The sequence below is a fragment of the Mesoplodon mirus genome (assembly GCF_964341445.2).
Source record: "Mesoplodon mirus genome assembly, chromosome: 4".
Lineage (NCBI taxonomy): Eukaryota > Metazoa > Chordata > Mammalia > Artiodactyla > Ziphiidae > Mesoplodon > Mesoplodon mirus.
This window is the reverse complement of record NC_138979.1, coordinates 36,117,525-36,132,749: the sequence shown is the minus strand read 5'-3', so window position 1 is coordinate 36,132,749 and position 15,225 is coordinate 36,117,525. Positions and strand designations below refer to the sequence as shown.

The window sequence follows — 15,225 nt, the reverse complement described above, 5'->3', positions numbered from 1 at the left end:
GATCCCTGGATTTTTCTATCCATTCGTCCTGAGTGTTCTGTTTCCCAGAAAGAGGAGAGTTGGAGAAGTGCTTACAGTGGCAGCCAGAGCTATCGTTACCTCTCCATTCCCCATCTGTCTGAGGCTGTAATCAAACAATGGAATATTTAGAGGTAGAAATAGATGGCACAGTGCTTTCATTGTGGAATTTTGAAATTAGCAGAGGTCAGGAGCTAAGATTGGAAGAGCTGTGGAAGCAGCATATCACATGCTATAGTTTTCTCATTCACTGTTTCTGGGAAGAGAAAATTCCAAACAGCTTAAATTTAACCAGGAATAAATGTTATTCCTCATAAAATATGCCAGGAGATTCCTTCCAAGGCTAGTAAAAACAATCTAAATAAGAGACTACAAAACACTAGAAATTTGGTTTAAGAAACTATAAGTCAGATTTTAACGTAAAATGCCCTAATTTTTAAAATAAATTTTTAGAATATCACACACAAAATATATCAACCTGCCAGACCTGGCCCCGTGGTTGATTTGCAATCTCTGGATAAGTGAAGATTGTAAAGAAGAAAAAGTACAATTACAAACTTAAAACATGCATTTTAGAGAAAAAAAGAAAAGAAAAGAAGCTAACTGGAACTGCATAAGATCAGAAGAGAGATGGGGGTGAAAACTCATGTATCTTTCTCAGAATGACAAGTAAGACAAAAGAATTAAAATGTTTAAGGTGATTAAAATGGATGATAAAAAGCAGAGACCGGGCTTCCCCGGTGGTGCAGTGGTTGAGAATCCGCCTGCCAATGCAGGGGACACGGGTTCGATCCCTGGCCCAGGAAGATCCCACATGCCGTGGAGCAACTAAGCCCGTGAGCCACAACTACTGAGCCCGCGAGCCACAACTACTGAAGCCCACGAGCCTAGAACCCGTGCTCCACAATGAGAGAAGACACTGCAATGAGAAGCCCATGCACCACAATGAAGAGTAGCCCCCGCTCACTGCAACTAGAGAAAGCCCGCGTGCAGCAACGAAGACCCAACACAGCCAAAATTAATTAATTAATTAATTAATTAAAAAACAAAAAATAAATAAATAAAATAAAAAGCAGAGACCAACATACAGGTAACTAGTGTTCCTGAAGAACTAACAGTAAGAAATAGGATGATGCAATAATTCAAGACTACAGGTATACCTCGCTTTATTATGCTTCGCAGATACATTTTTTATAAATTGAAGGTTTGTGGCAACCCTGCATCAACAAGTCTGTTGCTGTCATTTTTCAACTGCATTCGCTCACTTTGTGTCTCTGTGTCACATTTTGGTAATTCTTTCAATAGTTTAAACTTCTTCATTATTACTATACTTGTTATGATGATCTGTGATCAGTGACCTCTGATGTTACGAACCACACCCATAAGACAGCGAACAATTAAATTATACAGGTATCTGTCAATGTGTGTGTTCTGACTGCTCCACTGATCAGCCGTTCCCCATCTCTCTCTGTCTCCTCCTGAGACACAGCAGTATTGAAATTAGGCCAATTAACAACCCTATAGTTGGGCTTCCCTGCTGGCACAGTGGTTAAGAATCTGCCTGCCAATGCAGGGGACACAGGTTTGAGCCCTGGTCCGGGAAGATCCCACATACCACATACCATGGAGCAACTAAGCCCGTCAGCAACTACTGAGCCTGCACTCTAGAGCCCGCAAGCTACAACTACTGAGCCCGCGTGCCACAACTACTGAAGCCCGCATGCCTAGAGCCCGTGCTTCTCAACAAGAGAAGCCACCACAATGAGAAGCCTGTGCAGCGCAACAAAGAGTAGCCCCTGCTCGCCACAACTACAGAAAGCCCGCGCGCAGCAACGAAGACCCAATGCAGCCAAAAATAAATAAATTTACTAAAAAAAATTAAAACAACAGCCCTATAGTGGCCTCTTAAGTGTTCAAGTGAAAGAACAGTCAAACATCTCTCCCTTTAAATCAAAAGCAGAAATGATTATGCTCAGTAAGAAGGCATGTCAAAAGCTAGGTCTCTTACACCAAAGAGTAGCCAAGTTGTGAATGCAAAGGAAGAGTTCCTGAAGGAAATTAAAAGTGCTACTCCAGTGAACACACAAATAATAAGAAAGCGAAACAGCCTTAATGCTGATATGGAGAAAGTCTGAGTGGTTTGGATAGAAGATCAAACCAGCCACAACATTCCCTTAAGACACAGACTAATCCAGGGCAAGGCCCTAACTCTCTTCAATTCTATGAAGGCTGAAAGAGATGAGGAGGCTACAGAAGAAAAGTCTGAAGCTAGCAGAAGGGGGTTCAGGAGGTTTAAGGAAAGAAGCTACCTCTGTGACATAAAAGGGCAAGGTGAAGCAACAAGTGCTGATGTAGAAGCTGCAGCAGGTTATCCAGAAGATCTAGCTAAGATAATTAATGAAGGTGGCTACACGAAACAACAGATAATTCAATGTAGACAAGTGTAGACAAATAGCCTTCTAGTGGAAGAAGATGCCATCTAAGACTTTGATAGTTAGAGAGGAGAAGTCAATGCCCGGCTTTAAAGCTTCAAAGGACAGCCTGACACTCTTGTTAGGGGCTAATGTAGCTGGTGACTTTAAGTTGAAGCCAATGCTCATTCACCATTCTGAAAATCCTAGGGCCCTTTAGAATTATGCTAAATCTACTCTGTGTTATAAATGGAACAAAAAAGCCTGGATGACAGCACATTTGCTGACAACGTGGTATACTGAATTTTTAAGCCCACTGTTGAGACCAACTGCTCAGAAAAAAAGATTCCTTGCAAAATATTGTTCCTTGACAACGTACCTGGTCATCCAAGAGCACTCATGAAGATGTACAGTTGTTCTCATGACTGCTAACAGAACATCCATTCCATAGCCCATGGATCAAAGAGTAATTTAGACTTTCAAGCCTTATTACTTAAGAAGAACATTTTGTAAGGCTATAGCTACCATAGACAGTAGTGATTCCTCTGATGCATCTGGGCAAAGTAAACTGAAAACCTGGAAAGGAGTCACCATTGTAGATGCCATTAAGAACATCCATGATTCATGGAACAAGTTCAAAATATCAATATTAAAGAGAGTTTGGAGGAAGTAAACTGTAACCTTCATGCTTGACTTTGAGGGGTTCAAAGACTTCAGTGGAGGAAGTAACTGCAGATGTGGTGGAAACAGCAAGAGAACCAGAATTAGAAGTGGAGCCTGAAGATGTGACGGAATTGCTGCAACCTCATGATAAAACTTGAACAGGTGAGGAGTTGCTTCTACAGATGAGCAAAGAAAGGGGTTTCTTGAGACAGAATCTCCTCCTGTTGAAGATGCTGTGAAGACTGTTGACATGACAACAAAGGATTTACAATATCACATAAACTTAACTGATAAAGCAGTGGCAGGGTGAAAGAGGACTAACTCCAATTTTGAAAGAAATTTTACTGTGGGTAAAATGCCATCAAACAGCATTGCCTGCTACAGAGAAATGTTTCCTGAAAGATTCAATCACTGTGGCGAACTTCATTATTATCTTATTTTAAGAAATTGCCACAGGACTTCCCTGGTGACGCAGTGGTTAAGAATCTGCCTACCAATGCAGGGGACACGGGTTTGAGCCCTGGTCCGGGAAGATCCCACATGCTGCGGAGCAACTAAGCCTGTGCGCCAAAACTACTGAAGCCCACGTGCCGCAACTACTGAGCCTGTGTGCCACAACTACTGAAGCCTGTGTGCCTAGAGCCCATGCTCCGCAACAAGAGAAGCCACTGCAATGAGAAGCCTGTGCACCGCAACAAAGAGTAGCTCCCGCTCACCACAACTAGAGAAAGCCTGCGCACAGCAGTGAAGACCCAACGCAGCCAAAAATTTTTAAAAAATGAAAATAAAAAAAAGAAAGAAGTTGCCACAGCCACATTAACCTTCAGCAACCACCACCCTGACCAGTCAGCAGCCGTCAACATCGAGGCAAGACCCTCCACCAGCAAAAAGATTAGGACTCGCTGAAGGCTCAGATGTTAGTTAGCATTCTTTAGCAATACAGTCTTTTTTAATTAAGGTATGTACTTTGGTTTTTTTAGACATAATGCTATTGCACTTAACAGACTATAATATAGTGTAAACATAACTTTTATATGCATTGGGAAACCAAAAAATTTGTATGGCTCTCTTTATTGCGATATTCAATTTATTGTTGTGGTCTGGAACACACAATATCGCCAAGGTATGCCTGTATTATAAAATTTCCTTAGTTGAAAAAAGAAGTCTTCAGATCATGAAAAACCTTCTCAGATATATACCATATATACCATATACCTATTTAAAGAAAGTAATCAAGAATAAACTCAACAAATGAGTGAATCAAAATAAAGAATTCAAGAAGGTGTATCATAAAAGAACTGGTGATAAACACTAAATCCAATACAACCTATAATTAAGTCTAATACAGTTGTGTTTTTGTAGTATGTTATGTGGGTGTATAATCAGTTACCATAAAGTGGGCTGGAAAGGTTGAAAGGATGGAACATCATGCTAACATTCTTATCTTAAATAGGGAAGGTCAATAAATATCGTTTTATTATGAAATTAATTAAGGAAATTAGAGGGGAAAAAGTAAATGCAGAATTTATTATTTCCTAATCTCTAGACAGAAAACACACACACACACACTCAACAGCAAAACAGAGAACATAAAGGGAGCTCTCCCTAAAACATTTTTGAAAAATATAATACAGAAATAATATTCATAACAGAAAAGTACATAACAGCAAAAAAAGAAACATTATTTGACTACATAAAAATATTAAGAAGTCTGTAAGATGGAAGAGCCTAAGTCAGAGAACAACTGTACATGAAACAGTACATAAAATAGCTATTTCATGTTAACAGAGAACAACTGAGGCAGTCAGTGCTTGAGAAGGGAAATATATTGAGATGAAGCCCTGTATCTGTCACCACTTTTCCCCTTGGGATATTTGCTGATTTGCTTCACAGGGCATAAATGCCACAGAGAAACTGGCAACCTAGAAATTGTGGTAGTCCTCAACTGACTGAAGAGACAAAAACTGTAATTCAAAGCTACCAAGGCAGCCAGACAATGATCCGGAAGAGAATACTTAATAGACAAACAAGAACAACATTTTGTGCATAATTTCTCCTTGAAGTATTTGTTAACTCCTGGGCTTCCCTGGTGGCGCAGTGGTTAAGAATCCGCCTGCCAATACAGGGGACACAGGTTCGATCCCTGGTCCGGTAAGATCCTACATGCCGTGGAGCAACTAAGCCCGTGTGCCACAACTACTGAGCCCTTGTGCTGCAACTACTGAAGCCCGTGCGCCTGGAGCCTGTGCTCCGCAACAAGAGAAGCCACCACAATGAGAAGCCCTTGCACCGCGATGAAGAGTAGCCCCCGCTGGCTGCAACCAGAGAAAAGCCTGCGCACAGCAACAAAGACCCAACAGAGGCCCAACACCGCCAAAAATAAAATTTACAAAAGTACTTGTCAATTCCTAAGCTATGCACAAGCAAGAGAAAACTATGAGACCAAAAAAACAGGCAGAAAGGCGCTGCTAAGAGACTAAAGAGTTAAACAGAAATTTCTGTCTTAAACCTAGGGAGAAAAATTCTCAAATATTTGAAAATTAAGCTATATACTTAATAGCCCATGGGTCAAGAAAAAAATTACCATGAAAATTAGAAAATATTTTTTATTGAATGACAATGAAAATACAACATATCAAAACTTGTGGGGAAAAAAAGGATGCTTAGAGGGAAAACTATAGACTTAAATGTATACACACAAAAAAATAAAGTTGAAAGTCACTGTTTTGAGTATTTATCTCAAAAAGTCATAATGACTAAGTAAATAACCCCCAACAAATTAAAATTAAAGGAAGGAAATAATAAAGAAAAAAGCAGAAGTCAATGAAATGGAAAACACATACACAATAGAGAAAATTAATAAAGCCAGAAGTTAGTTCTTGGGAAAAAATTAATAAAATGCATAAACTCCTAGGCAAGGCTGATTAAAGGCACAAGATACCAATATCAGAAATGAAATAGGGGACATAATTTAGATTTCACAAACATAGAGGTAATAAAAGGATGTTATGAAATTCATGTTAACAAATTAAAGGTCTAGATGAAACTGTTACAAAAAGAAAGAGAAAATCTGAAAAGTCCTACTCTACTCAAGAAATTGAATCTCTAATTAAAAACCTTCCACAAAGAAAACACTAGATCCAGACAGCTTCACTGGTGAATTCCCCTAAGCATTTAAGGAAAAATAGCATTAATTTTACATAAACTCTTGAATACAGAAAAAAGAAATATTCCTAACTTTTGTATGAGACCAGCATAACCTTGATAATCAAAATCTGACAATTTCATTACAAGAAAGGAAAAATTATAGCCTAATTTCTCTCATGAAGTAGTCCTAAAAGTATTTTTTAAATATGGCAAATTGGATCTAGTAATATATAAAAAGAATAATGCATGACAACCAAGTCTGGTTTATGTAAGGAATCCAAAGTTTTAACTTGGAAAATCAATCAATGCTATATTAAGCTATACTAAGAGAACAAAGGGGAAAACTGTATCATTATCTCAAAAGAAGAGAAACATTTGGTAAAATTCATGACAAAACTCTTAGAAGACTAGTAATAGAAGGAAACTGCCTTAATCCAATAAAGAGTATCTACAAAAAATTTACAGCAAGCATACTCTGTGGGGAAATACTGAAAGCTTTCTGCCTAAGACTAGAATAATGCAAGGATGTTCACTATCCATACTTAATACACTCAAGGTCCTAGGTCATATACAATAAGGCAAGAAAAAGAAATGTCTAAGGATTAGAAAGGAAGAAATAGAATTATTATTGTTTGCAGATCACATGATTGTACATGTAGACTATGCACAATGATCTACAAATAATTATTAGAATTTATAAATTTAGCAAGATCACTAGATACAAGGTCAATACAGGAAAAATCAACTGTATTTCTATATACTGGCAATCAATCAGTTAGGACATGGAAATTAAAAACCTAATCATTGCAATAACATTTAAGAAGTAAAATACATAAGGAATAAACCTACCAAAAAATATGCAAGACCTCTACCAGAAAACTCAAAGTATTACTAAGAGAAATTTTAAAAAGACTTAAATCAATGTTCATTGATTGGAAGACTCAATATTATAAAAATGTCAATTATCTCCACACCAATTATGGATTCAATGCAATTCCAATCAGAATCCCATGACTTTTTTTGGTGGAAACTGACAAGCTGATTAAAACATTTAGGTATATGAAACTACCAACACAAAAGACCAAGAATAGCCAAGGTAATCCAGAAGAACAAAGCTAGAGGATTTTCACCACCAGATTTCAAGATTCAGTTTAAAACTACAGAAATGAAAACCCCACAGAATTGGTTCAAGGATGCACAATTTAACAGTAAAGCAGACTAAACATTCCAAAGTAGATTCATTCATATACAGTCACCTGATTTACAACGAAGTTAGCACTGCTGTGTATGGAGGCAAGGATAGTTTTTAATACATATTCACGTGGGGAAAAAAAATGAATCTTGACCTGAACCTCACACCATACACGTGTGAAAAAAACACCACAAAAAATAAAAACCCAACTGGATTACAGACCAAAAAGTTAAATGTAAAACAATAAAGTTCCTAGAAGAAAACCTAAGAGAATATCTTCATGACCCTGAGGCAGGCAAAATTTCTTAAGACATAAAAAGCCTTCACCTTAAAGGAAGACTGATAAGTTAATTCATTAAAATTAAGACCTTCTATTTATCAAAAGACAGCATTAAGGTAATGAAAAGACAATCCACAGACTGGGATATTAGCTATAAGTATATACATTATATGTATCTATAATATATTCTGGATACAAGTCTTTTGTCAGATTATATACATATAATGGAGAGGATGTGAGGCAACTGGAATGAACTCTTTTTTTTTTGCGGTACGCGGGCGTCTCACTGCTGTGGCCTCTCCCGTTGCGGAGCACAGGCTCCAGACGCGCAGGCTCAGCGGCCATGACTCACGGGACAGCTGCTCCGTGGCATGTGGGATCTTCCCGGACTAGGGCACGAACCCGTGTCCTCTGCATCGGCAGGCGGACTCTCAACCACTGTGCCACCAGGGAAGCCCCTGGAATGAACTCTTAACTCTCTTAGTTTGGCAGTTGAGTGTGAACTATTACAACTACGCTGGGCAACTATTTGGTAGGATCTACCAACGCTGAAATATGTATACTCTATGACTTTGCAATTGCACTGCCACCTGCTCAACAGAAATGTTCACATATGTACACCAAGTGAGAGGTGTAAGAATGTTCTTAATGGCCCCAGACAAACAACCCACATGTCCAACAGCAGTAAAATGGATAAAGAAATCATGGCACATCCATTCAAGAGATTACACACCAATGAAAAAGAATGAGCTACTGCCACACACAACCACACAGATGAATCTAACAGACATAATGTTAAGAGAAAGAAGCCACACACAAAAGAACACATGCTGAATGTATGACTTCCAAAGTTTAGAAACAGACAAAACTCATTTACAGAAGCCAGAAAGCAGTCACCTTTGGAAGGGAGATTAAGGACTAGGAGGGGCATGATGGAGACTGGTGGGGTATGGTAATGTACTGTAAATTGATATGTGTGGTTAAACAGGTGTGTTCACTCTATTTGTTCACTCTATTACGTACATGTTATATTTTAATTTAAAAAGTTTACAAAAAGAGAAAATAAACATTGATTCTGACCAGCAAAAACAAAAACAACTGGTGAGAATACTGGAATATATATAATAAATCAAAAAGAAAAATGTGAATACCCCAAAAGAATAAAAGTCATGAACGAATACCCAGAGAAAACCATAATTCAAAAAGACACATGCACCCCAATGTTCACTGCAGCACTATTTACAATAGCCAGGACATGGAAGCAACCTAAGTGCCCCTCGACAGATGAATGGATAAAGAAGATGTGGTGCATATATACAATGGAATATTACTCAGCCATAAAAGAAACGAAATTGGGTCATTTGTTGAGACGTGGATGCATCTAGAGACTGCCATACAGAGTGAAGTCAGAAAGAGAAAAAAAATATCGTGTATTAACACATATATGTGGAACCCAGAAAAATGGTACAGATGAACCAATTTGCAGGGCAGAAATAGAGACACAGATGTAGAGAACAAACGTATGGACACCAAGGGGAGGAAGTGGCGGGGGAATTGGGGTGGTGGTGGGGTGAACTGGGCGATTGGGATTGACATGTATACACTGACGTGTATAAAATGGATGACTAATAAGAACCTGCTGTATAAAAAAATAAATAAAATTAAATTTAAAAATTCAAAAAAAAGAAAAAATACAAATGGCCAATAAACATAAGGAATATAATTTTAAACCATTGTGAGATTTTTTTTTTCTTTTAAATCAATCTGGCCATGACTTAAAAGCAGATGATACTCAATGTCGATATGGGAAACAAGAACTGGTCATAGAACTAAGAAGCATCAACCCTAAGAGTCAGAAAGATCTGTCACTGTAACTTTAGGTAAGGCACTTAACCTCTCTCAGGTTCAGTTCTTAAACCTATAAAATACCATATAATTTTTATATATTTATAATATACAAAATATTTTAAAAGATATAAAATACATATAAGTTTTAAATACATAAATATATAACCTACAATATTGTCCTGAAGGGCTATTAGGAGAACTGAATGAAATTATACACACAAATGCACATACATAAACAGCTTCTCTTCCTCTCTCGCACAGGGAGACTGACTGCCCATTAAAATAGTTTCAAGTAGATTTTGGACAAGTTACAGCCTTACCGGCTGCAAACTCCTCAATGGTCATCAGCGGGAACCGGATCAAGGACAGTGCTTTCCCTAGAACTTTCTGTTTGTTTCCAAAAGTCACAGGCAATTGTTGTCTTTGACATTCCGCTTCTGCCCACCGTACAACAGCTCCAAAAAGTCGACTTTCTCTAATACTAAGAGTGTCTCTTTCTAGAACTGCACAGAGTGTGTCTACAGGTAAAATACAAAAATATGTCAAATTAGTAATATTTTGTTGTTTAACAAAATACTGACAAACATGCTTATATAAAATTTTCAAATCTCAATAAAAACAGGATACTTAAAACTATACTCTACACTTAAAAATATTAAAGAATTAAAAGAATTAAACAGCAAAGTTTTCTTTAAAAAATTACTATAAGGTTAACATTCAACTTATTACTTACCATAGATGGAAGCTTAGATACAGTATCTCCTTATATATTCATGCCATTCAGCAAGCAAACTCAAATATTCAGAACAAGAATAATAAGTCAGAGAAAAAGGCTCCCAATCAGTAATGAACAAATTCATAAAGTCTACAGATTACAATTCATTCATTCATTCAGCAAATATTTCTTATTAACCACTCACAATGTGCCAGGCACTATTCTAGACACTGAGGATACACCATTAAACAAAAAGTTAAAAATTCCTTGCCTTCATGGAGCTTACATTCTAATGGGGGAAACAGATTCAATAAACATAAGTAAATTATACTGTGTTACATAATAAATGTAGGAAAAGATAGCAGGGTAAGGGGAATCAGAAATGCAGCTTAAAATAGGATAGTTTGGATAGGCCTCACTTGAGTTAAGACCTGAAGGAGGTCGAGGGGGGTGGGGTCAGTAGGCCAAACACACCTCGAGAGAAAGAGCACTCCAGGACTGGCCAGTGCGAAGGCTCTCTCATGAGAGTGTGCCTGGCATATCTGAGGAACAGCCAGGAGGTCAGTGTGGCTGGAGGAGTGAGCAAGAGGGAAAATTAGTAGGTGACGAGGCCAGAAACATGGTGGGAAGCGGGGAGCAATCATGCAGCACCCTGTGGATCATTCAGCTTTTACTTTGAGTGAAAAAGGGAACCCCTGGAGGGTTTTGAGCTGTGACTTTTTTTTTTTTTTTTTTTTTCGGTACGCGGGCCTCTCACCGCTGTGGCCTCTCCCGTTGCGGAGCACAGGCTCGACGCGCAGGCTCAGCGGCCATGGCTCACGGGCTCAGCCGCTCCACAGCATGTGGGATCTTCCCGGACCAGGGCACGAACCCACGTCCCTTGCATCGGCAGGCGGACTCTCAACCACTGCGCCACCAGGGAAGCCCGAGCTGTGACATTTTATGTTCTAAAACGACCACCCTGGCAGCCATGATGAGAAGAGACAGTAACGGAGGCAAGAGTGGAAACAAGATCAATTAGGAGGCTCTTGCGCTGATCCAGGTCAGAGGTGATGGTGGCCTGGACCAGGCGGAAGTGGTGAAAAATGATCAGATTCAGGGTATACTCTGAAAGGAGACTGGAGATTTCCTAACAGATTGGATATAGGGAGTGATAGAGAGCATGAGTAAAGGATAATTCCCAGGTGTATAGTCTAAGCAATGGAGGGATGACAGTGGCATCAACTGAGATGAGAAAGACTACGACGTGGAAGCAGGGTGGGGGTGGTGAGAGGGGAGATCTGAAGCTTAATTTTGGACATATTAAGTTTGAAAGCCCTATGTGACATCCAAGTATAAATGTCGTGACCGTAACTCAGGCCCTCACTCAGAATCCTTTTCCCTCTTATCATAGGCAAAATTAAAATAGGTTGAGTTATTTTTAAACTACAGTAGACCAGAAATCAATGAAAACATTAAAATATAATTAAATTGCCCAGAAACACACACCTAAGAAAAATTTATTAAAAACAAAATTCTACTATGCAATGGTCTACACATTCATACCAGAACCAAATATTTGTTTAATAACAAACATAGGTATCATTACAGCAAAGATATCACAGTCCCCAGAAGATAGAAGGGGCCCAACAATATGTTAAAAATGAAGAGGTTAAACATAATTTTTTTTTAAAAAATCAAGCTTTTTCCTTCTCCTGTAGCTGAGCAGATGAGTATAAACTAAGGTCCCAGGAAACCTTTTCAAAGATAAATGAATGTAAGTCAACATACCTCAATACTTGTAGGATTAGAAATATACCATGACCATAATATTTAATCATTCAATAGAAAAACAGACAACTTTGAACCTACATTTCTCTACCTTGTATGCTAAAAACTTCAGTAAAGATAAACATAGAAACTTAAAGGCTAAAAAACAAGCACATTATACTGCCCCTGGCATAATGTAAATTAATTCTGTTCTATCAATGTGACATATTATCTTCTTCCTTTGGCAAAAACCTACAAGAGAGAAACAGTATCTCTCTACTTGGAAAAAGGTAAGCATATCCCTCTGGAGCACATATTCAAATGCCAGAGGAGAAAAAGCATCCCCAGAATCTAAAATAGCTATGAAAAAAAAGCTCCTGAAGCCAGGTCTTTCTTTCAGATCCTAGAATTCTTTCATTCCCAATTTTTAACAAGTACATTTGTGACAAACTAGACTATGAGGTGAAAACACATAGGTCCTCTATTGATAGATGTGTTATAATAAGAAATGACAGCTGAGAGCCTAATAAAGATCATAAAAACACACAGGATTATATTTGTAAACATCATACAATACTGGGTTTTAATACAAACACTGCAAATCAAATCAACAAATGTTTATAGGGTTTTCATCCCGTGCAAGGTACCTACTTCAAGATTCCCAGGGAGATACATTCAGTAGATTACTCCTTTCTGCCCGTGAACGCCGCCGAGTAAGCATCGTTGACGTCTCCCCACCCTCCACTGCCGTCATGTCTAAGTCAGTCACCCAAAGAGCCTGAACAGCTGCGGAAGCTCTTCATCGGAGGTTTGAGCTTTGAAACAACCGATGAGAGCCTGAGGAGTCACTGTGAGCAGCGGGGAGCACTCACAGACTGTGTGGTAATAAGGGATCCAAGAACCAAGTGCTCCAGAGGCTTCGGGTTTGTCATGTATGCCACTGTGGAGGAGGTGGATGCGGCCATGAATGCAAGGCCACACAGGCGGATGGAAGAGTTGTGGAACCAAAGAGGGCCATCTCAAGAGAAGATTCTCAAAGACCTGGTGCCCACTTAACCAGGTGAGAAAGATTTTTGTTGGTGGCATTAAAGAAGACACTGAAGAACATCATCTAAGAAATTATTTTGAACAGTATGGGAAAATTGAAGTGATTGAAATCATGACTGATCAAGGCAGTGGCAAAAAGAGAGGCTTTGCTTTCATAACCTTTGATGACCATGACTCCACAGACAAGACTGTCACTCAGAAATACCACAATGTGAATGGCCACAACTGTGAAGTAAGGAAAGCCCTATCTAAGCAAGAGACGGCTAGTGCCTCATCCAACCAAAGAAGTTGAAGTGGTTCTGGAAACTTTGGTGGTGGTAGTGGAGGGGGTTTTGGTGGGAATGACAGCTTTGGTCGTGGAGGAAACTTCAGTGGTCGAGCTGGCTTTGGTGGCAGCTGTGGTGGTGGTGGCAGTGGGGACGGCTATAATGGATTTGGTAATGATGGAAGCAATTTTGGAGGTGGTGGAAGCTACAATGATTTTGGCAGTTACAACAATCAATCTTCAAATTTGGACCCATGAAAGGAGGAAACTTTGGAGGCAGAAGTTCTGGCCCCTATGGTGGTGGAGGCCAATACTTTGCCAAACCCCGAAACCAAGGTGGCTATGGTGGTTCCAGCAGCAGCAGTAGCTATGGCAGTGGCAGGAGGTTGTAATTACTGCCAGGAAACAAAGCTCAGCAGGAGAGGAGAGCCAGAGAAGTGGCAGGGAAGCTACAGGTTACAACAGATTTGTGAACTCAGCCAAGCACAGTGGTGGCAGGGCCTAGCTGCTACAAAGAAGACATGTTTTAGACAATACTCATGTGTATGGGCAAAAAAACTCAAGGCCTGTATTTGTGACTAATTGTATAACAGGTTATTTTAGTTTCTGTTCTGTGGAAAGTGTAAAGCATTCCAACAAAGGGTTTTCATGTAGATTTTTTTTTTTGCACCCATGCTGTTGATTGCTAAATGTAATAGTCTGATCATGACGCTGAATAAATGTGTCTTTTTTTAAAATGTGCTGTGTAAAGTTAGTCTACTCTGAAGCCATTTTGGTAAACTACCCCAACAGTGTGAAGTTAGTATTCCTTCAGGGTGATGCCAGGTTCCATTCAAAATTTATTTACAACCTGCTCTGGTGGAGAAGCTATTGTCTTCCGAAACCTTGGTGTAGTTGAACTGACAGTTACTGCGTTGTGACCTGGAGTTCACCGTGAAAAGGGTCACCCAAGCAAAGTCATGGAGTTTTTTGATTATTAATATATGATTGTTGGCACATCCTATGCAATATATCTAAATTGGATTATGGTACCAGATATAGATGGGAATGAAGCTTGTGTATCATCCATTATCATGTGTAATAAATAAACAATTTAATACCCTCAAAAAAAAGATTCCCAGGATCCAGTGGCATGCCTAATGGAGGAGCTATTTACAAAACAACTTCTCAGAGAGAGTCACCCAGATGCAGGCAGTATTATTTCAAATGACAGCAGACTGAAGTGGAGCACTTGATAGCTCCTTAAAGGGAAGGAAACTAGGATTAAGCAATGTTTCATTACCAACGTGGGCAGTGTTTAGGGCTCTCAAACATCCAGTAACTCAACAAAAATTCAATAGCACACAACGTGCAGGTGCTGGGGGGGGGACCAAATCTAGTCCCTGCCCTTCAGGATAATGCAAGAAGAGCACAAATCCTTCCCAAGGTAATGGGCAGCAGACAGGCAAACTAAGAAAGGGATGTTATCAAAACAGGAATATATCAAATTTCAGGGAAGAGGGGAGGGTAGCAGTTCTTAAGAAAGAGTTATAATTTGAGCCAAGACATTAAGACTGAGTGAGAACTAGCCAAGGTGGGAAGGAAAGGCAACATTCTAGACATAGCCAGTCAGCCCAGTTGGTCAACAAATATTAACTGAACACATACTATGTTCTACTACTTTCAGTGCTGGAGATACAGTGGTAAACAAGACCAAGTCTCTGCCTTTAAGGAGTGTACAATCTAGAAGGAGGAGGTAGACAACCAATATATACATATTCAGACAAAGACCAAGATAAGATTTTCAGAGAGTGATACATATTATGAGAAAAATAAATCAGAGTAACAGAACAGGGATTGTTTAGGGGAATGTGGTACTTTACGTAGGCGTGAGATGGCCCATCTCAGGTC

General features: G+C 39.2%; 1 protein-coding gene and 1 pseudogene across 2 annotated transcripts in view; one reads left to right on the top strand and one right to left on the bottom strand.

The window, feature by feature from the left end:
* BTBD1 (BTB domain containing 1) overlaps positions 1–15,225 on the bottom strand; it is a 46,489-nt gene that overhangs the window by 13,427 nt on the left and 17,837 nt on the right. Inside the window, exon 4 of the mRNA XM_082616843.1 lies at positions 9,880–10,077. Coding sequence (XP_082472969.1) covers positions 9,880–10,077 — 198 coding nt within the window. The remainder of the gene's footprint in view (positions 1–9,879; positions 10,078–15,225) is intronic.
* On the top strand, positions 12,219–14,441 carry LOC309803263 (heterogeneous nuclear ribonucleoprotein A1-like; annotated as a pseudogene). The gene has a single exon. The product of its transcript is annotated as a heterogeneous nuclear ribonucleoprotein A1-like (transcript).